Source organism: Pongo abelii, chromosome 4 (assembly GCF_028885655.2).
Source record: "Pongo abelii isolate AG06213 chromosome 4, NHGRI_mPonAbe1-v2.0_pri, whole genome shotgun sequence".
Lineage (NCBI taxonomy): Eukaryota > Metazoa > Chordata > Mammalia > Primates > Hominidae > Pongo > Pongo abelii.
In genome coordinates this window covers 39,353,840-39,377,877 of record NC_071989.2, presented here as the reverse complement: position 1 = coordinate 39,377,877, position 24,038 = coordinate 39,353,840, and the positions used below count along the sequence as shown (strand labels likewise).

Genomic DNA, 24,038 nt, shown 5'->3' with positions numbered 1-24,038 from the left:
AAGCAACAAGTCAATAAAGAGTACACTTGAAATTCTAGGAAAACACAAGAAACCTTCTCTTCTCTTGAGCAGCATTACTCAAATATAACCCTTACTTAAAAATGAGAGGGGTTTTTTTTTTCTGCTTCAATTACACACTATCCAAATCTGATTTGGGATCATTTGAATTAATGATCCCTCACACTCTATTCTAACCAGTCATTTCTGTTCTGTGCACCATTCTTTCCGTGGTGTGTTTGTGTGTGTGTGTGTGTGTGTGTGTGTGTGTGTGTGTGGAGTGTATTTAGAAGTCATATTTCAGAAAATAGAAGCATGAGTCTTCTTCTGTTGCAGCTAAATGCCACTTAATTCTGATTTCAGATCACTTTAATTAATAAGCTCTCACTCTCTGGTTTAAGTAAATATTCCTCTTATTCACCATTTTCCTGTTTTGGGGTATATATGCACATATTGGGAAACATGGTCATATTCCTATGACCTCTATTAATTTTGAGTCTGTATTTCTGCTCTTTAATTCAAATAAGCAGTTTGGAGGCAGAATATGTATGCCACGATGACTCCAAAATACTGAGTCCCTTTCATTTACTCTGGCTTGATATTACGCCCAAACCTCATATAGCAAATCTGGAAATTTTGATCCAATGGCTGTGGGCAAAATAAACCAATTGAGTATCTTGACTCTGGACATTTTGGCAAACATTTGGGGTTCAAAAAATGTCTTGCCAAGTTCCAAATTGATAAACAGAAATGGACTTAGTGGAGAAATGGAGGATGAGAAAGAAATAATGGTCAACAGATGAAGTAACCCAATATGCCTCCAGGCTGTTGCCCCTTTATACTCTCCTATATAACGGAATCAATTTCTGTGTTCATGTTAGTCTGATTATAATTGTGTTCTCACTTTCTTTGTAGTTTCCCTGCTCCTCCTAAACAATTGGGTAAGTAATAAAAACTGATTGTATGTTCTATATCTTCATTTCTTGCAGTGTGGTAGTGGGAAAGCACTGGATATAGTATCTGCATTAAAGTCCTGACTCTGAAAATAATAAATTGTGTAACCTTGAGCAAGTAACTTTGCCTTGGGTGGTCACAGGTGCTCAATGATAAAATAGCAAGATGAGAAAAATTAAAAAGACTGATAGCTTTTAAACTGTTCTTCCAGGAGCCACTATTGGGTTAGGGATAAGTGGGAAGGGATGAGCACCAATTTTCCCTATGTCCCCCAGCCCCAATTAAGTCCAAGCTTGATATATGAGACTTCTGCATAAGGATATCTAAAAACATGCCAGATTACATGCCAGTAAGCTTCTTCTAAATCTAATTACTTTGCATATTTAAATGGATAGTTTATATTGTATTTGGAAAATGTTAAATATAACAGTTTCTTTATAAAATTTCAATCAGTTACTATTTTTTCATCCCTGCTGAGACAGATCTTTAGATGTTTTTAAAATTTACTTTGAACAAAATAAAATGTTGTCTTAAGAATATTCAGGGGCTTTCAAAAAGTTTATTTATTTTAACTTATAAGTATATTAAAAGAGAAAACCAACACAGAGGTAATCTATTCTTCTATAGACCCTTTATCTGACGTTAGAACTTTCTTTTCAGTTATCAATTTGAAAATACGTAAGGGACAAACTCAAACTGTTCAGTGCCTGATAATAAGCTTGTGTTCTAATCTATAATATTTTTAAAGTATTCAAAAAAATTAACTCCTCAAAAAGTGGGTATAAAATGGAACAAAAGTAATCAATTCTGTAAAAATTAAGGTTTTGTTAGAATTGCTTTTTGTTCTTAAATATGTTTTAAGTACACGTGCACGGAGTAGTAACTTTGACCCTTCTAGATGATATTTTTTAAAGTATTTATTTTTCACGCAGCTGAGCAAGTTTCATCGTATGAAATTAGTTAACCTGACTACACATGAGGGTGGAGGATATGGGGGGGATTTTATAAAGGAAATCAATTCGTTGCCACTACCAGAGAGCATTTAAACTTTTTATGGTAATGACTCCTTAAAATATTTGCAATTTCTTCAACTCAATCTCTTCAGCTTCATTGGCTGTAATTAATATGTGCAGAGAGAAAGCATTCTTCCTGACTTTATTAAATAAGAAGTCTAGAAGGGAGAAAAAGCTCTAATGATTGGAAAAGCCATTGAACCAGTTAAGATCATGACAACTTTTCTGCCAATACTGTTTCTCAATACCTGTTGGTAACAGAAGTATTTAATTAAAAGAAATAATCTTTCCATTTAAAGGTGGTACCACTCCTAATATCACCGTAAGGTAAAAAGTAACGGGAAACAGATCAGTGAGACAAAGGAAAGGAGGAAGGAAGGAGAGGGACATTTAAATAGGATGATATATATTATCACAGCACCCTAAATCCCATAAGAATCTCAATTTCTGTCTCTACTTCATCCTGCCAGTGGCCAGTAATGTTGATATGTTTGTCAGCAATTTGCCACTCCTGACATTCATTGCACTTGTAGATCTTCAGATAATCATAGTCACTGTTCCATGAGTTTTTTTCCAGATAACGATGATTATCATTATGGTCACTGGTTTTTTGAGGATAATTTAACACATGCATCCTGGCAAATAATAACCTCTCCCCTTTCAGAAGCAGACAATGCTTCCAGGAGAAATGTACCGAGACACTAGGAAAACTTCTTTTGTTGTCCTTGAAGCAATCTTTATATTAAAAACATCATTGAATGCTCATATCAAAATCTAAACTAACAGTGCTTCAAGCTTTGATATTCTGTCTTTTGTTAGACATGGGAGATGAAGTTTACGATGATGTGGATACCTCTGATTTCCCTGTTTCATCAGCAGAGATGAGGTAATTAAAATGCTTTCATTACAATGAAGTAATGAAAATGAGAATACTCAAGAAAATTCAACTGAAATAAAAACCCAATGGGATGTGTGTCTACTGTGTGCCATCCTGTTGGCTCTGGCCTCCTCTCTAAAGCTATGTTTCCTTCTGATCTCAGCTCTACCCTCCCTGCGAGGTTTGTGAGTAGATAGCCCAAATCCTTTGCCCCCACCTCCACCCCTTCCTCCCCTCATTCTCTTCCATCCCCCTGGTTCTGCTTCTTGTTTCCTGATTAGCCTTGGGCCTGTGACTCACTGATGTCTGGTTTATTTATTCATTCATTCACTGGGGAAATATGTTTAAGATCTTGGTCACAACCAGTCTCACTGATTCTTCTCCTCTCTTTATTCGTACTGTTTTCCCCAAACCTTTTTTTTCTTGAATATACTTCTTAGCTTACATCTCAGCACTCACCCATCTTGTTCAAGCCACCTCTGTCTTCTACAAGATACTTTCCTTTATGAAAAAAAGAAAAAAAGATTTATTTTTTAAAAGGACTTTTAGGTAGGTTACATTCAAATCTTAAAAAATTAATTTTAGGCTAAAATTGTGTAAAATCAGTTCAGATCAAGTAATACAAAAGGAGTGACTTTTGGAATTTTTTTGAAATAGAAAATTACGTGGTAGGTTGCTTTCTCATACTCCAATAAATACATGAAATGATTTGATACATACTGAGTATAAAAGCAAGAACACCTATCTAGCTTTTTCAAGAGAAAAGAAATATGACTCAAAAGATCCTGTATTTGATTAAAGGATGAAAGTAACATAAATGGAATACAGTAAGTTGTGTCTTCTGAGCTGTACTGGTAAAAATGCATGAGTAAACGCTAAGTATTTATTTTTTACCAAAATTGTTAAACTAATTTTATTGAACTAGAGAGAGTATCAAGATCAAAGATTCTGAAGGGAAAATATGCCATCATTCATATATGAAGATCAAGTTCCACAGGCAAAACAAATAAGAAAGATGAAAAGACAGTCATTGCCCTTTTTTTAATTCTCCATGAAACAAAAATGGAATCTTCAGTAATATGTTCAGGTTTTACTATTTGTCACCAGTGGTGTTTCAATCCTTGACAGTTATTAATGCATTTTTTTTGCTTTATATTACTGTACATCACATTCCATAAAATTGCTCTCTAGGAACCAAGAGTCACACCCTGGCCTTATTCTTCAAACAAAATAAACCCCAGCTAACTAAGCTTTATGTGATATGGACAATTTTCTTCCCCATTTTGCTTATTTTCAGAGTTTAAAGCAAGTTTGTGTTCTCTAATGTCGTATTCTATTTTTAAATAAATTTCAATAAATTTTTTTAAAGATAGCTTGTAGGGCATTTCTAACTTTCATGTATATTCTGATTGCCCCAGAGAGTTAATCTGGGGCAGTAATTCCACAAATGCCCAGACTACCATAGGCAGGCAGTACTGAGGGCAGACGCAGAACCTGAGATAGATATTGTGCTAATTCTCTCCACAATGAATGAACTAAAAGCTAAGATTCCAAAATTGAGAATTAAACATTTAAAATAAATTGGTTACAAACAAAACTTTATCTTAGATCATCTAAATAAAAATTATTATATTCCAATTTTTAAAATGCTCACTAAAGATATCTATAGCTCTTCCCTACCATCCATAATTTAACCCTAGTGAATGGTTCTCAACCTTGGTTACAAATTAATATCATGCGGGAAGCTCTTAAAATGTGTCCATCACTACCTGGACCTTGCTCAGACTAAATTAAATTTTGAAATTAATTTAAATTAGAATGTCCAGGAATTGGGCAAGAGCAGTAGTATGCTTTAAAAGCTTCCCAGGTGATCCTGTGTGTGGACAGGCTAGAAAATCACTGTTTTAGGCTTATTCGCTTATATTAGGGTAATTGGTATCTACAAAATATAGTGGATTTCTATGCCTGGACCCTAACAGCTTTTAAAAAAGTAAGTCCATTAACTGATCTAAACACTTAGGATGTGCTTATCTTTCTTACTTTCTCCCTCTCCTCCTCTCTGTCTCTGTCTCTCTTTCATACACACACACACACACACACACACACACACACACAGAGACAATTGATAAAGGGATGAAGATAAAGATCAGTAATAGCCATCTTTTTTAAAAAGCTCCTTCTTATAATATCTAAAATCTTAACTTTTACCTAAGTTTTTTTATTAACAAAAACTCTAGCTGCATTTTAAGTAGATGGGAACAAAACAACATATAAATGTTATAATCCATAAAAATTGATTCTTTTTTGAAGTCTTCTTTTTTAAAAAGCCTTTCTTATGACCAGCCAAGCTACATAATTATCTAGAAAGGGTTGATAATTTAGGGAGGTTTAAGAATAGATTAAGTCATATGAAACCGCTGACATGCAACCAAGTTTAAACCATGACTCAGTGATTTTATATGGTTCAGTATAAGAAGGAATCTAATCTCTCACTTCCATTTTAATTCTCATAATCTATATTTGGTTGAGGAAGCCCTCCTACATTATGGAATGTCATCATTTATTACAATGACAGTTACTGGATTTCTAACAAAAAGAATTAACTGAAACAAAAAGTTAAAAATATAATGTTATGAATCATCTCTGTTATGGACTATTCTTTTTAATTTTCCAAACAATGTGGTGTTTTATGTGTGTTCTGCCATCCTAGTCAAGGAACTAATATTGGAAAAGCTAAGACAGAAGAAAAGGACCTTAAGAAGCTAAAAAAGCAGGAAAAAGAAGAAAAAGACTTCAGGAAAAAATTTAAAGTATGTCATGTCTAAATGTTATACAAAGTACAAAGCACTATTGAAAAATCCAATGATTTTTAAGTACCAAAATGCACACTTTAAAGTGTAATTATCAATATTACAGTTAGCCATTATAACTCTTTTATTTTGAACAAAATTTATTTAAGATTTAAATTTATTTTTATAAAAGATTAAGCAAGTTATAATATGCACAGTATTCACACTGTGATAATCACCTAAATTTAGCTGTCCTTTGAACTTTAATAAGAATGTACTAAAAATAATTACTATATTAGGTTGGTGAGGTTATGAATGATGTTTGTCCCTCAACATTTTCTTTAATATTCCTACATTATATTTCGAAAACACTGAATTATCTCTTTAGCAAATACCTTTTTAATAAATCCATCCATAAATAAGTTGTTTCAATAATGCGCATAAACCAATAATTTAAATATTGTTCTTTTTTTTTAGTATGATGGTGAAATTAGAGTCCTATATTCAACTAAAGTTACAACTTCCATAACTTCTAAAAAGTGGGGAACCAGAGATCTACAGGTAAAACCTGGTGAATCTCTAGAAGTTATACAAAACACAGATGACACAAAAGTTCTCTGCAGAAATGAAGAAGGGAAATGTAAGTCACTGCTTATACTATAATATGTACATATATATGTCACTCCAGAATTTAACAACCAAACAAGTTTTAGCGACTACTCTGTGTTTACTAACTCTTATCTATCTTTTTGCTCTATCCTTTGTAAATTGTGGCAAACGTTCAGAAGTTGGTCATTATGCTGTGCTGAAATCAATGTATTTTAATCTCTTTTTATTTACCATATACTATCTATATACTCGGTGTCAAAGATAATGCCAAATTACTGCTTCTCAAAATGCAGTACTACAGACCATCAGCATCAGAAAGCCCTTGTGTGTGTATTAAAAATCGCAGTTTCCTGTACCCACCCTTGACTTGCTGAAACACAAGTTCCAGAAATCAGGTAAAAACAGTGATGATAACTTTTTCTCTAGCTTATTCATGTATACACTAAAGTCAGAACCACTGTGCTAAAGTAGACAGTGTCTCTTGCTCTGGCCTGGTTTTAAAATTATGTAGAATATCAAATTATACAGAACTGTGTAGAATTCTGGATATTTCACACCTAGAATTTCCAGTTTTCTCACCTTACAAATTCACTTGTTTTCATTCCCTGTTTGAACACGCTTAGTGCAACATACTATTCCAAATAAATCCAAAAAATTTCCCGTCTCCTTTGACTTTATCAGCTGTTAAAGCTGACAGATGGGAGCCCGGTGCAGTGGCTCATGCTTGTAATCCCAGCACTTTGTGGGGCTGAGGCAGGATGATTGCTTGAGCTCAGGAGTTTGAGACCAGCCTGAGCAACATAGCGAGACCTAGTCTTTACTAAAAATCAAAGAAAATTTAGCCCGATGTAGTGGTGTGCGCCTGTAGTCCCAGCTACTTGGGAGGCTGAGGCAGAAAAAAATCACTTGAGCTGAGGAGTTCCAAGCTGCAGTGAGCCATGATCGCACTGCTACACTCCAGCTGGTGTGACAGAGCGAGAACCTGACTCAAGAAACAAACAAACAGAAAAAAAAAAAAGAAAATAAAAGAAAGCTGACAGATGGAAATATTTTTGTCAAATTTCAAAAGAAAGCTTATTTAAATCCAGAGAAGAGTAATTCAAAATTACATTGTCTTATATTTGAAAATGGATAGCCACTACAGCTGCCCCATATCAGCTTGGTCAATCTGCATGGAAAACATGGACTCTGAGTTTAATTTTAATGGGAGGAAGGTGACTCAGGGACAGGAATTGAAATGGAGTTTCAAGAATAAAACACAGTGACTCAAGGGTGGAGGAAATGGATGTAAAGTTTATCACGGAGGAGGAGTGGTTGGCTTTTCAAAGGAAAATACGGAATGTGGGTACAAAAGATAAAGGGCAGAGGCAGTGTAATATTAAGATTGGAAGTTCACTGAAGATAATGTGTAGAAAGACCAGGGGACAAAGAAAACCCCCATTCAGACTAGGATTTGCGAGGATCTACCTTAAGGAATAGCCATAAGTGCTAAAAGAACTATAAGCATCAAAAGTTCATCAAAAAATGTTTAAAAGTTCAAAGATTTTTAAATTATTAAATGTTATGATGAATATACCCAATTGAATGTTCTAAATGAAAATTATGATAGTAATATGATGAATCTCTCATGATATATGGTAGAAAAAGTAAGAAAGCTATTTAATTTGGGGTAGGATTTATAGCCATGTTATAAAATCATGCAAATAAGAGAAACTAAACTTAAAAAATAATTAAATACCAAAATAGGAATCAGTCTCAATAAGGTGATGAGTCTAAATGATATGTTTTCTGCCCTCTACTTTCCAAATAATTTCACATTTTTTACAACAGAGAATTGTCCTAGTAGTTGTCATACAGACCTCTCTCCAGGGCACAAGCTGAAGCTTCTATATATCTTGCCCTTGGTATGGTAGAAGAAAATCTTGCCATAGTGACCTAAGTCTCCTATGCTTAGCAGTAAATCTTATCTAAAGCAACACTCCTCCAACTTTGAAGTGCATACACATCAATGGGGATCTTGTTGAAAATGCAGATGTGAGATCTGACATTCTTTTTTTTTTTTTTTTTTGCTTATTTTTTTCCACCTTACATTTATAAAAATGGCATGATATTCTACGGTTTATCAAGCTCCCAGGTAATTGATGCTGCTGGTCCTTGGATCAGCATAGATCTTCACATATCCTGAGTAACAAGGATGTTATGATCTCATCAACAAACATGTGTGGATATAGATGGACAGGAATAGATATGGCACTAGTGAGAGAAATTCAGAGAAGAGACTCTTATCTTCCTAGGAACCAGCTGACCTTAAGAATAAGTAGCCATTCAGAATAACTGCATAATCTAATATCATTTTCTATTTGAACATCAATAATTCTAAGTACTATTACAAATACTACAGGCCTCCTGTCCTCTTAGAATGTGTCATCTTCTAAGAATGAGAGGTGAAAATGTTTCACAAACTTCTGATAGATTACAATCAAGAGTTTCATGTAAATATCTTTTTTCTTTCTGCTGCAGTACCAATGCACTTTACAGTTTCCAAGTTCATTGTTAACTACCTAAATTCTTAGATGGCTTTGGGGTACATCTCAGACAGGATGGAAACCACATGGTTATATGGTAGCACTTATATACATGTTGCTTTTTATGTAAAGAGTTTCTATGGGCTGGATTTTGTCTTAGTTTGGCTTCCCCATAAAGTGATTCTGCAAAAATGCCAGTGGCAAGTGAATGAGATAGAGAAGTGAAGGCAGCCAATAAAGTCTTATTATCAAAAAAGTTACCACTTGGATTATTGGAGCTTGATCATGCTGGAGACCTCCAAGTGTCAGTGTTATCCCATCCAGTGGGAAACAAATTGGGGTACTTATACACCAACTCCTGTCCTTCAGGAGTTGAAGTCTATTCCTGGGAAGGTAGGGAGTAATTCAGGATACTCAGCAAGCTGACAGAGAGTTCCAGAAGCCAGAGAAAAGCCATCAGTGAGAAAATTTTTAAATGCAAGTACTGTCAGTTGGATTTGCAAGTACTCACATGGTAAGGATGCGGGTGTAAGGGAGAGGCACTAGGAGCATGTTACTGACTTTCGGGTTAAGTATTATTTCATGATTTAATCACCTTATCTGCTTAATTTCATTTTTATTTTTCCTAACTTCCTGCCTTTCTTAATTTGTACAAACCTGCTTACTCCTTCCATGGACTGGGTCCTTGACAGTCTTAATTTTTAAAAACAGCTAATTCATTCTTGGCACACCTCTATAAGGTTTTTTAACCCTCCCTTTCCTAGGTGATTGCAATAGGCTTTCTAGTGATATGTCTATCTTTGCCCTTACACTCAGAATCAACTTCCCCACAATGTTACCCAAATATTATTTTTAAAAATACAGTATTTAGGTGAGCACATAAAACTCTTTATCATCTAGGCTTACCCTCATCCACTGCTGTTTTCCATCTACAACTGACACTCCAGAAATACAAACTATTTACTTGTCATTCCCTGAATAAATTAGGTGTTTTGGCCAGCCGCAGTAGCTCATGCCTGTAATCCCAGGACTTTGGGAGATGGAGGTGGGCGGATCACTTTAGGTCAGGAGTTTGAGACCAGCCTGGCCAACATGACAAAACACCATCTCCACTAAAAATACAAAAATTAGCTAGGTATGTTGGCACATGCCTGTAATCTAGCTACTAGAGAGGCTGAGGCAGGAGAATCGCTTGAACCCAGGAGGCAGAGTTTGCAGTTAGCCGAGATTGCGCCACTGCACTCCAGTCTGGGTGACACAGCGAGACTCCATCTCAAAAAAAAAAAAAAAAAATTATGTGTTTCATCCTACTACGCTACTTTATTCAACTTGGAATGCCCATAATTCTCTATTAAAAACAACTCAGTTGTCATCTAAAATTAGAAGCACCCCCAGTACCTACTCCTATCCACACCATCACAATTAATCTCTCCCCAAATCTACCATGATACTTCTTTTGCTGCTGTCATTGTCATTATTGTTTTACTAATCTATTTTTCTTATTAGACTCTGAGCTTCAGAGTCACTTCAATGAAATGTTCTCAACATCGTAGTGTCAGCACATTACACAATGCCTTGCACCTTGCGTGGGGCTTGCTGGATTGAATGAAACAATTTGGAAACTGCAGTTGGATAGTCAGATGAAAGTCTGACAATACAGATACTCACAGAAAGAAGTCCGCTGAATAGTTTAACTGGTTAGAAGTCAGAAGTTCTCTCTTTTGGCTTTAGTGATGTAGTTAGCTTGTTATATGCCATTGCAGAGCCTCTAAATCTTTTGGTTTCTTATTTCTGCATCTTCTGATTACAAATGCCTTTGCATTTGTAACCCAGCACTATGGTGAAACTAATGTTATCCTTACCCTCCATTCTTCTTTAATCCATCAAAGAAAGAAAAGCATAGCTTACTTCAACCTAAATTCGTAATGATAGCAACTAAAGGCTAAAGCAAGAACAACAATCCCTTACTATTACGCAGTGGGACATAAGCCACTTTTACAGGCATTATCACATTCGATCAAGTCTCACCCATTGACTTGTAGAAACTCCTACTGTGTAGGCATTGAACTCTCAAATATAAATTTCTGGCACATTTCCAAATGTTTAGAGTTTCTCGCTAATATTTATACATATTCCACAACTCTATGTCTCATAAGCTGTGAGTTTTCCCACCTCCTGTCACTGAAAAAAATTTTCTACAAAAGATGTAGAATAAGATACTTTTTGTCTGAGTTATTTGTGGCCAAAATGCTCTCCATTTTCTTTAGGTATCAAAGACCAAGGGATTTTAAAGGTGCTTTCGATCTTCCCAAATCCAATTGATCATTTTTTTTTAACTTACATAATTTTTTTTCAATTTTGAAACAACACGTGCACACTGAAAGAAAATTTTTAAAATTTAGAGAGTTAAAATGTCGTCCAAATATGAAGCCCCAGAAATAACAATATAAACAGAGAAGAGGGGAAGAGTGAACATTTTTATAAAACTAGGATAATAATTTATATTCAGTATTACACACAACGCTCTGTTTTTTCTTTTATTATATTATGAGCATTTTCCACTGAAATTGGACATTGTTCCACTTGTCTAGGTAAATCTATGCAATATGATTTTCTTGTTTTTAAACTGCATGAGGCCAAATTGAGTACATTTAACTTTATTTCTGGATTTACCACAACAAATGAAATAATGATGAAATAATATGTTGTCATTTTTATTAAGTAAAAAATTTGAAAATATTAGAATGAAGATAATTTCCACTTTTCCAAAAAGTTACTTTTCCAAAAGATTATTTTCTATTTCCTTGGTTAATCTGTATTCACAATACTCTTCTAAAAGGTGAGTCATTCGTCCTGAGACACATCTGCACTGTAGCAAGCAAACGTTTGGGGAAGAAATTAACTGACACATATGGGGGGGTGGGTGTTATTTTCCTAACTAGCTCTACCCCACCACATATTTCAAAACATTTGTTTCAAGCCATTATGTTCTGCTCTATAAATGTGAGGTTTCCAAATAATAATTTCATATTATATGTGAGACTCCCTGGTGTGACCGCACTCACAATATTATAGCGCTAAACATAGCTGCCCTTCTACATGATACAGACCATGATGAGATTTTTGTTGTTGTTGTTATTTCATGTGTTTATATTTTTCACTAACATTCCCTATAATAAATGTACATCTGTAACATGAACAAAGAGATTTTCCTACTGCAAAAAATATATATATTTCTAGGACCTATAATGGAGAGATTATATAAAAATTTGTGGTAAGTCACTTGTTTTGACACTGTCATGAATCATGTTTTTAATAGAGTGAAGTTTTAGCTGAGATTTTCAAAGGTACCAGACAGCAAAACCTGTACTGTATTAAAAGTCATTTACCCTGTAAAAATGCTATATAATTGTGATTTTATAGCTAACAAGCCCTGTGTTATCACATCATTTTTGCAGCACAGTGCCATCTCACACTCCAACTCCCTAATACATTTTTCTTAAATAATATTCCCAATTATTGATGTTTATGTATTTCACACAAACACACAACAGCAGCAACAAAGTGTTCAACACAGGAGAAGGCTGTTCCTTAGAACTCTTGAACACACAGATATAGGAGGGAATGGAAATACAGGTTGAGAATCTAAGAGAATGTGTTTTTTATAAGTAATTTGTAAAGTTGAAGTATTAAGCTGTCTATTATGAATGATTAACTTTGGTCATGTAAAGCACTGTTTTAGCTCTCTTTTCATTTAGTGTTTTATCCAAACCTGCAACATTTTAGCATAAATGAGTTTTAAAAAATAGATTACCTAAAAGCGTAAGCAAATAAAAATCTTTAATTTCTAAAAATGTCGATTACATTCTCTTCATTTTGAACTTTATATTTGATGCCAGAATAACTTCAGTCTCTAACAACAGTTTATAATTCTTATATATTTTTCTAATTTATCTTCCAATTTTAGCTCAGAGACTGTATGAAGTCCTACCAAATCATATGAGATAGACTTCAGTGTTGAAAGCTTCAGTTCATATACATCATTATTTTTAAATTATTAACATCAACATGAGTATATTATGGGAACATTTGCTATTGTGTTATTTTCCAATTTGTTTTAGGAAAAAATCCAAAATGAAAGCAGATCCCCCAATTTTAACTGATAAAAAGAAGTCAATGACTATTACTATCTGTAGAAAACTGTTCAAATTTTAGTGTAGCCCTATGTAGGTACAGATAAAGAGTTATTTCAGTTATGAGGACCCTGATACAAAATCCACAATTTGTTCTAAAAGCTTGTTATTTGCACAGATTTTTCTCTTTTGAGAGACACATGTAGAATTGAATTTGTTGGACATGAGCTTATTCCTTTTTAAAAATTACATTAAATTATTATGTATACTTTATTTAAAAAGAAAGTCTGTTAACATGAAATGAACTGTGATATCAAAGCCTACCCATGGGCTATAGATATTAATTGTAGGTGTTCTTACATTAATACTTTTTGCTACTTTTGCATTAATTGAAATATAAAGGAAGGTGCAACGTGTTCTAATTTTTTATACTCTGAGTAATATGTTATTGTGCTTTTATTATCTTGACACATGTTTCATTACTTTCCTACTTTCCTAGTGTTTCATTACTTTTCCTACTTCTAATTTTTTATACTCTGAGTAATATGTTATTGTGCTTTCATTATCTTGGCACATGTTTCATTACTTTCCTACTACGAGAATTCAAGGATAACTTTGATTCTTTCTTTTCCAAATATGATACTTATAAATTGTTTTTATTAAAAAGTAGTGAGTTTCTTGATAAAATATTTTAGTGGAGTTTTTTTAACCCTATAGCACTTCAAGGGAAAGTTCATTTTCTTAAATTTTAATGTATAAATTCAGTTTTATGATTCTAACTCTTAAAAAATATTTTCATCTTTAATCATTGGCAATATGACATCAATACATTTAAGTAAGTTTATCATTTGTATTATTAACTTTTGCTCATGAGCTTTCTCCTTATAATTTGTAACACATTTGCTTTGATTCAGAACTAAAATTAGATCTAAAGTGGACCAAGACCAACAGATTGACTCATTGAGAGAAATTATTTAGAGATTGTATTGAGGAAGCAATAAATGGTACTAATCTCAAGCATACAACAGATTTTAGGCACTAACACAAAACTAACAATTCCAAAGATTAGTAACATTAATTAGATATCAGCAGGCATTTTCTTAAGAAAAATAGTTCATATTTTTCCTGAGAAACGTTTGCACAATGAGAGGCAAATATAAGGTGCCCCTCATACAACAACAACAACAAAACTTAGCTTTCTTGCATAAAATATGGCTTATTTTCTACTTAACCAGGCATCATAGAATCCATAGTATGTGCTCTTCCAATAATGCTTTTGCTCCATGAGTAATGAAATGCAAACGTTGATACTGTCCAATAGCAAAACAGTAGAGGAATTTCTTCCATACAGAGTAAAAGAGACCTGTTTGAGACTATTTACAATGCATAGTCCCCCTAGTAGTCAATAGCTGGCTGGCATCTGAAAGGGGAGTTGAATACAGTTCTCTCTCTGCTCAATATAATAAAATTTTAGAAAGTAAGTCTTAGATCTGGTGGTATTTAAAATACTTACCAATAAATGACTTTTATAATCTATGCTTACTAAATTCTTCCTAAAACTGGATCATGGGGGTAACACATTGAACTCTGTGCTACAGCCTACAGTAGCTTAATGAAAAAAGTTGCTTTTTTCTTTAAAGGGGAAAGGAGGAAAGATTGAAATCGGAGAAAAAGAGACGTACTGGAGAAAGAGAAAAGTCAGGGAGAAAAGGAGAAGAAAGGAAGGACACAAAAGTAGGCACGAATAAGAAAAATGGGTCATTTCCAGAGATAGATACAATTGTTCAGTATACTATGATTACTCTCTTGTGTTTTGATTTCCTGAAAAAAATACTAAAGATTTTTCAACCTGTATTATTGATACAATTTATTTCCTTTTTCCTTCATAGATGGTTATGTCCTTCGGAGTTACCTAGAGGACAAGTAAGCCCATTTTCTTCTACTACTATGCTTGTGAAAAGAATTTTGTGCCTTTCTTTTTAAAATATTTCTAATATTACTTAAATAATGTAACCTACTCAACTATCATAAATAAATTTAAAAACAAGATGCTATACTAATGTTAACATGTTAGCATCCATAATAAAGTTTAGGTTTCCATAAAGTGCTACTCTTTTAAATAGGCGAGAAGCCCTTCTCATTTAAAATTGTACAGCTCATAGTTAACAGTTTTATATATTCATTAGGCTCTCAGCAAACACTGAAGACAGGTCAAAGCCAGTAATCTTTTCATTAATATTTTGCATTTTACTTGCTAATGCAATTGATTGAATGGAATTAATTTGGGACCAATTACTGACTTCACAGTAGGTGCTAATATCACCTGTTAGTAGTTCATAGTTTAGCCCTTAATTAAGGGCTTTGCTTCACTCACACTAGGCATAGTAGAGTACTATGTTGCCTTTTTTGGAAGCATGCCAGAAAAAAAGACAGCCATCAATGATTCTTCTATTCTTATGAATAAGACATTGTCACAGTCTGTCACAGTGTGGTACTAGTGTGCCTTTGGAGTCCCCCGAAACATAAGATTCTGTCCCAAGTAACCTAGTGCAAGAAATGAACTCCATTATCAGGTTAGGTCACATGCCAATGCAAAGATTTACAGAATTCAGCGCAATGAAAAGATCCAGGAGGAGTCACAAACTGTGTATCCATCAACAACCTGACACCAATCAGAAAAACACAAATCAGTGTGAAGAGCTTTGCTGGCAAACTAGTAGAGGCCAAAGAAAAATAATCATAATACCTTTGTTCTCCTGAGCACATTAATCACAGTGGGAGGCAAGAGACTTTCAATAGGTTTTGTTCTATGAAAGATACAAATTTTAAGGACTGAATGTGTGGCAAATAATAGGACAATATCTCCATCAGTGATTATTACAGGCTGATTGAGAGAATTTAGAAAGCATACTCTGTAAGTAATTGCTGGTTCACCACCTATTGAAGCGAATACTTAATAAATGTTTATTGTATAAATGACAGAAAAATCTGTCCTCCTTGCATTTGGATGAGATTTCCGTTAGCCAAACCCTCCCTCCATCTCAGAGAAAAGATCCAAACAGAAGACATAGGGAACTCACAGCATCTGCCATAGTTGGCAGCAGTTTGAAGGGCCTGCTGCTGCTTCCATGATAAAGCACAGAGATTGTACAGCAAAGAGTAGGTCTGGTCTAAGTGACAAAGCCACCCTACATTTCTGAATTTTAGAAGTATATCCTACATTTCAAGGCAATGTTCATGTTTATAATGCTCTCTATTTTTATTTCTTATATAATCTCCTGTTTGATTATAAGGTACTTAAAAGCAAAGCTTGTCTCTTACTCAAATTTTTGTCTCCTGGTACATAGAAGGGATTCAGTATGTTTGTCGGATAGAAAATATCACAAAGATTCTGGGCCAGGCAAAACCTAAAATGTGTAAAAGTAGCCAAAATTACTATTACGGAAGCTGCCTGTAATAATAAGTAATAGTTTTAAAATTACATAAGAATCACCATAATAATCATATCTTGGCTACTTATTCTGTAACTAATATTTATATATTTTATTATATGTATGAGTTATAATTAGAAACATGTGACAATGATCCAACCATTTCCTATGCCAATTATTATTGTATTTAATTCACCATTCGAAATTCAAGTGAAAGTATGAATCTGATATTAACAGACATAAAAGTCCATTGCAGCTTTGAATTAAGGCCCCCAATGGGGGTATTGTACCATGATGTTTAGTACATTGTTAACAAACATGTCTTACAAAGATAAGTAAGTCATAGTCTATGCTCTTGAAGCATGTTTTAATTATTCTGTATGTAAAATGAAACAGAGGACTAGATTAAGTCAATGAAAGAAGAGATAATGAATATCAAATTTATTTCTACTTATAAATGCATACTATGCTTAAAAGCCTTAATTGTGTCATATAAAATCATACTGTTACTCTATTCTTCTATATATTGCTCTAATGCCAAGAAGATAGTTTCTTTAAAATAAAATTTTTTTTTACATTTACAGTGATGGAGAGATCTATGATGATATTGCTGATGGTAAGTCTTATGTGGTACCACCCCAGAGAACAGTCATAGTGAATTTACTGTTTTTATAAATGCTAAAAATAGCTCGTTGGATTACAGACTTCCAATCTGGTCAGAATTTGAATCAGTTGAAAATGTTAGAAAAGGTAAATGCCCTGGCATAATTGGGGGAAAATACCACATTTCCCACAAGATGGAAAATTAAGGAAAAACCTCATTTATTTCTTTGAAAACAGAAGTATAAAAATATTTGGGAAATTTTTTATTGTACTGTGACTCATAATAAGAATTTCTTTTATCCAAGCAAATAAACTTTTTTGGCAAATAAATAGGTACTTATTTCATAACCAGTAATACCAATATTCTCTAAGCATCATATAGTTCCAAACTATAATCTAAAAAATTAATCTAAATGAAATGATGCATAGTGTTGATCATGATTTCCTTTAGTCTTTTAAACTTAAGAGTCTTGCTCTTTAATGTCTTCAACCTCATTCACAGTGACTACCAAAAAGTATATGATTAAGTGTCACATAAAATAATCTTGAGTCTCATTTTAACAGAGAATAAATCTGTCCAGAAATTTTGTTGAATTATATACTAAATAATAAAAGTTAAATATATAGTCTTCCATTTAACTCATTTTTTATAAAGTGAGCCAGTTCTATTTTTTTTAATCCTTAACCAGGAGAGTATGAATCACCCACATTTCCAAACTTGGAATACTTAGAGAATATGTTTTTAATAACTATATTTAAATTTGTATTTTTTTCTTTCAGGTTGCGTCTATGACAATGACTAGCACTCACCTTTGGTCATTCTGCTGTGTTCATTAGGTGCCAATGTGAAGTCTGGATTTTAATTGGCATGTTATTGGGTATCAAGAAAATTAATGCACAAAACCACTTATTATCATTTGTTATGAAATCCCAATTATCTTTACAAAGTGTTTAAAGTTAGAACATAGAAAATTATCTCTCTGCTTAATTGTTATCTCAGAAGACTACACTAGTGAGATGTAAGAATTATTAAATATTCCATTTCTGCTTTGGCTACAATTATGAAGAATTTGAAGGTACTTCTTTTAGACCATCAGTAAATAATTCTCCTTCAAAAAATAAAAAGAAAAGAAAAAGGAAAATCATTCAAGAAGAAATCCCTGTCTAAAAAACCTAAGGAAGAATAATAATATAAGAAAGGAAATTTTAAAACATTCCACAAGAAGAAAAATTATTGTTTATACTTCTACTTATGATTATATCTTATATTCTCTATTCAAGTGACCTGTCTTTTAAAAAGGCAGTGCTATCTTACCTCTTGCTAGTGGGTTAAATGTTTTCAACAATTATAGCAGTAGTAGAAGTTTTGTATAAAATTTGTTCCTATTTGTTAATTGTATATAAATGTTAATTATTTGATACGAATGTTATGTATTTAGTATGCACATTGAAGTCTAAACTGTAGAAGAGTCTAAAACAAGTTCTCTTTCTGCAGATTCACATGCTAATGGTTTAATTCTGTGCTCTGTTTAAAGTACTATTATAACTAGAGTAGATCTGAATGGGGATAAACCTAAAATCATGAGGAATGGAAGAATGGACCTTGAAACTACCTAGGCTTTTATGCATGGCACCTCTTTATAATGAACACACTTTTTAAAGTTTTTGTTTTTGTTTCAATTACCGCTACATTTTTTTTTCTCTTTTTTTAAAAAATCATTTTACTGGAAAGTTGGCCAACAGAGGGAGTAGAAATTATTAAAACTCTAGTGTTTGGATTGGGCCCTTCTCTAACAGTACATACTCATTCCCAAAGCAATCCAAAAACAAAATGTGAACCATTTGGGTTTCAAATGTTAAGAACACTAAATAGCATGATTTAAAAAATGAAAAATGCTAACACCCAAGAAAAGAAGATATTAAGTGCTTTTTAACAACTCCTAGAGTTCAAAATGAGCAAATCATAATGCTGGCTCTTCTACTAATGAACCATCAAGTGATATTGAATAAATTATTTATCTTCTCAGTTTCCTCATCTGTAAATTACAATATTAGACGAAGTAAGTTTTTCCAACTCTTCACTACCAATTACCTTAGGCTTTTATAATGCTCCCCCCTAGTTCAGTCCCATGTTTCAGAAGCTTTTGTCTATTTTTTAAACTCATTGATTAAGTAATGATTAATGCATTCTCCACATTTTAATTTTGCAAAGGCCCACTGGAGTTTCTGAAGTGGCTCCACAGAATTGAAATAATTTCAAATAACTGTAAAGGAACTGAAAATCTTCACAGAGATGAAGTGGGGTTTCCATTAGGTGCTTTGAAATTTGATAACAAATCATCAACTTCCACTGGTCACTGTATAGATTTTGGGTGTCTGAGGCCCCAAGATTAGACGCCACTAATCTCCAAAGATTCCCTCCAATTATGAAATATTTTGATGTTTACTTTTAGAGAGCATTAGCCAGTTATATGACCATGTGATGAATTTCTTTTCACACTAGATAAAATTACCTGGTTTAAAAGTGGTTTTTGTTTATTAAATTTGGTAGTAAATATATATAATACACAGACAGGATAGTTTTTATGCTGAAGTTTTTGGCCAGCTTTAGTTTGAGGACTCCCTGATAAGCTTGCTAAACTTTCACAGTGCCCTGAGACACTTCCAGCCATCCCTCCTCCTGCCTTCATTGGGGTAGACTCGCATTGCAGTCTGACAGTAATTTTTTTTCTAATTGAGAATTACATAAATTCAATACAATGTCAGTTTTTAAAAGTCAAAGTTAGATCAAGAGAATATTTCAGAGTTTTGGTTTACACATCAAGAAACAGACACACACACCTAGGAAAGATTTACATAATAGATAATCATCTTAATGTGAAAGATATATTGGAAGTATTCATTTTAATATATTAAATATGATTTCTGTTGTAGTCTTCTGTATGGAATTTTGTCACTTGAGATGAGCTGCAAATAAATAATACCTTCAATGGATAACCTTGCCTCCTATTTCATTAAAAAAAATTGAGGCTAGCCAGATGCGGTGCCTCACATCTGTAATCCTGGCACTTTGTGAGGCCGAGGAGGGCACATTTCATGAGCCCAGGGGTTCCAGACCATCCTGGGCAACATGGTAAAACCCTGTCTCTACAATAAATACAAATAATTAGCTGGGTGTGGGGGCACATGCCTGTAGTTCCAGCTACTTAGGAGGCTGTGGTGGGAGGACCACTGGAGCCTGAGAGGTCAAGGCTGCAGTAAGCCATGATTGTGCCACTGTCTCAAAAAAAATTTACCCTGTCTCAAAAAAAAAGAAATAAATATTTTCTTTTAATATTGAGGCCATCAGGCTTCCTCTCCCTTAACTTGATCCTACATCTACAAAAGAGTCTTTCTCTGCATCCAACCTTTGACTCTTTAGCTTCAGCCTCAGAAGATGGGATATCTCCTCTTCAAGACCAAACCTTCTACCAAGGCGCCTAATACTTTGACTCCTATTTTGTGTCAGAAATTAAGATAACTAAACGCAATTCCTTTCAATTCCCTACAACCTTTGACCTTAACCCATATCCAGACACTGTCCCAGAGAATAAGATGTCATGCCTTAAATTCAAAGCCATAACCTTTGGATCGCATTTCTTCCTGCCTTTTCTGGAGTGTTTGTCCTTTACAATTCATTCTTTCTCATTCTCCTTCTCCCTTTCTCCCTCCCTCTGGCTATCCCTCTTCTTTATCTTTAAGTTCTCCCACTGTACAGATTCCTTTCTCTAGGCTTACAAACATTGAAATCTTTCCCATCTAAAAAGCAACATGAAACTTTGCCTTGGGCCCAAAAACCTGTCCAGCTACAGCCCGTTTGGATATTTTTTTCATTATTTCATTGTCTTAAAATGGCAGGGTATATGTGGCAGCCAGGAGAATGTGCCTCAAAGACCTCCAACTGTGGGGCATTTAATTGTCCAAAAGTCCCCAGCTGCTGCATTCTGAAATCCATCACAATGTTTGTGCCAAGATCAGGCTGCTCTAGCTAATGACTGAGTGTTGCAGGGATACTGAGGCAGGCCTATTCCTGAAAGACACAGAACTCCTCACATGGCCAACTTCAGTTTGAGGACTCCCTGACAAGCTTGCTAAACCTGCAGAGTGCTCTGAGACACTTCCAACCATCCTCCCTCCTGCCTTTATTGGTATAGACTTGCATAGCAGTCTGTCAGCTCCTCCAGCCTTCTCCAGCTCCCTTCCCATTTTCTCTCACACATGTATTCTTCCCCACCCACACATGTATTCCTCCCCTCCCATTTTCATTCCATCTTGGTGTCTGCTTTCCAGAGAATCCAAACTGAACACAGGACATCTGAAGACTTTGAAAAAATACACATTTTTTTTTTCTCTGCAGATCAACAAATAAAAATCTCTAGGGAAGAAACTTTGGAGTTCATTTTTCCTTAACTCTAAATATGAGTTTAATGCTCAGCTACGTTTGAGAATCTCCCATCCCTATTCATCCTTTGCCATGTGCTCAGGGTATATTCAATCTTCAACTTACTGCAACTTGATCTCTGCTACAATTACTCTAAAGCCATCTCTACATGATATCCCACAGGTGCCTGTAACTCATGGAACTCAGAAAGGAACCTTTTCTCTTTCCCCCTAACACTAATTATTCCTCCAATAGATTTTACCTCAGAGACATCTGAATCATCCAGTCATCCAAGCTCAAAATATGGAGGCTGCTCTCTTTCTCCTCTTTTACTCTCTATCTGATGAAATATCATTAACAAGAGCTCCTAGGAAACAAATGATTTTGTCTTATTTGTTTTTATATTTCTTACTTTATGGCATATTTGAAGCCCTTCATTATATATTTAATAATTAAAGAATCAATGAATGATGTGTCTGCAAGGACTGTGTTAATCCTGTGGGCTGCCACTGTAATTTTTTCTTAATTACTATTTCAGATGCCAAAAGAGGTTAAATAAATTGATGACCAAGAGATCTCTATTTGATTTACCAACATGTAAGTCATTGACAACCTGAGAAAGATTCACTGAAGCAATCAAGACCAAGCTGATTGCAATGATGTCACTCATCAGGCTTTTTGGAAACAGATGGGACAGAGTTTGAGGGAAGAAATGTCTATTAAGGATCAATATCTGTGAAAGGAAGGGGAGGAGGCAAGATTTGTCAGAGAAAGAGGTTGAACATGATGCAAGCCTGACAAAAATTCAGCCAACCAGACTGGGGCCTCTGGAGTCAATGCAGCCCAATACTTATCTTCCTTCAGGCCAACATAGCCAGCCTCTGTGACTTTGCCTTGTTCGTGGTTATCTGTGGGCCATCCTGGGAGGGTCATGACCTGTACAAGATGACATTGCACAATCATGAACAGTTTCCATTCTGTTCTCTCCAGGAAAACAGTAGGCTGTGTGTACATTCTCCTAAAGTAGTCTGGAGCATAAGCACAATCTTCAGCTTTATTTGCAAATTTGGGAAATGAATAAATGCTCAACAGGTACTTCTCATCTTTGGGGGTTCATCTGCAACCAGCAATTCCTCTATAACTCTCTCCACAGCCTACTGAGTTAGAAAAGTTTCCAAATGCTGGAAAGTATATTTAAATACCAACCTATTAATGTTCTCCCTCCTCAGTTTAGATAATGATTCAGTTATTAGTCATGATTGGCAGCAAGCAAGAGAAATTTACTATTGCCCTTAAGTAACTTACTCATGAGTCAAAGTCCCTGCAGAGAGAACTCCATTGACTGTGCCTGAGTCATGTGCCTGACCATGTGGTGGGGGAAGGGAGGGTTCTAACCCCTCAGCTCCCATAGTAGCAAAAAGTCACCTAGAATTATCCTTCAAACAAGACTACACTTAGTGGTGGAAAGATAATTTCCCAATAAAAAATTCAGGGAGGCCGGGCACAGTGGCTCACGCCTGTAATCCCAGCACTTTGGGAGGCCGAGGCGGGCGGATCACGAGGGCAGGAGATTGAGACCATCCTGGCTAACACGGTGAAATCCCATCTCTACTAAAAATACAAAAAATTAGCTGGGTGTCGTGGCATGTGCCTGTAGTTCCAGTTACTTGGGAGGCTGAGGCAGGAGAATTGCTTGAACCCAGGAGGCGGAGGTTGCAGTGAGCCGAGATCGCACCACTGCACTCCAGCCTGGGCGACAAAGTGAGACTCCGCCTCAAAAAAAAAAATTCAGGGAAAGCAAACTTGACTTCATGAGTGAAACAGGGTATATAAAAAAATTTTTTTGGAGACACAGTCTCACTCTGTTTACCAGGCCAGAGTACAGTGGTGCCATCATAGCGCACCGCACCCTTGACCTCCCAGGCTCAAGCAATCCTCCGCCTCAGCCTCCCCAGTAGTTGGGATTACAGGCATGTGCCACCAGTCCTGGCTAATTTTTTATTTTTGTAGAGATGGGTGTCTCACTATGTTGCACATGCTGGTCTCGAACTTCTGGGCTCAAGTGATCCACCCACCTTGGCCTCCCAAAGTGCTGGGATTATAGGCATTAACCACCAGAACCAACCAAAAATATTTTAAAAGAAGATCAAGGTATATTCTGCTTATATATTAAGCACATATTAATATTTCTCTGATGTATTGTTTTCCCTCAGTCTTCTTGAATAATTTGGTCCTTTATCATTCCTTGCTCACTTTTGATACAGATATTGGTAGAAAATTAGTTTTCTCCTGTGAGAAACATCATATTGGCATGATGATAAATGGTAATTTGGTATGGAGACAGTAGAGAAAGTAGGGGACTGCAGCAAACTGTAGAATATAAGCTCTGTCCATGGGAATGAGTTGCTAATTATGCTGGGTATCTTTTGTTTGGCCCTCCGGATTCCCCCTCTCCAACCTTCTCCATCCTATTCTGTGCCCCTTGAGACCAACCTTTATGGACTGGACTCAAGAGGTTCCCTTGACTTCTAGCTGCCAGTTTCATTGGGCCCATGGGGGACAGCAGCACTCAATGAGAGGAATGGGGAGTGAAGTTTGGATATTTATTTGTTCAGCATCCTCTCAGGGAAATCCTTACAAGCTGGCGGTGTCCTTCACTCAAAGGCCACAGCTCTGTCTGACAGGCT

General features: G+C 35.0%; 1 protein-coding gene across 4 annotated transcripts in view; it reads left to right on the top strand.

Annotated features, from left to right (window-relative positions):
- The window catches only part of FYB1 (FYN binding protein 1), a 114,122-nt gene extending 94,194 nt beyond the window's left edge, over positions 1–19,928 (top strand). For all 4 annotated transcript variants that reach the window (XM_024247592.2, XM_054555513.2, XM_054555512.2 and 1 more), the window contains 7 exons: positions 913–938; positions 2,784–2,850; positions 5,552–5,651; positions 6,108–6,270; positions 14,787–14,820; positions 16,913–16,944; positions 17,712–19,928. In XM_024247592.2, the coding sequence (XP_024103360.2) occupies positions 913–938; positions 2,784–2,850; positions 5,552–5,651; positions 6,108–6,270; positions 14,787–14,820; positions 16,913–16,944; positions 17,712–17,734 (445 nt within the window). In that variant the 3' untranslated portion in view covers positions 17,735–19,928. The remainder of the gene's footprint in view (positions 1–912; positions 939–2,783; positions 2,851–5,551; positions 5,652–6,107; positions 6,271–14,786; positions 14,821–16,912; positions 16,945–17,711) is intronic.
- Positions 19,929–24,038: the final 4,110 nt, after the last annotated feature.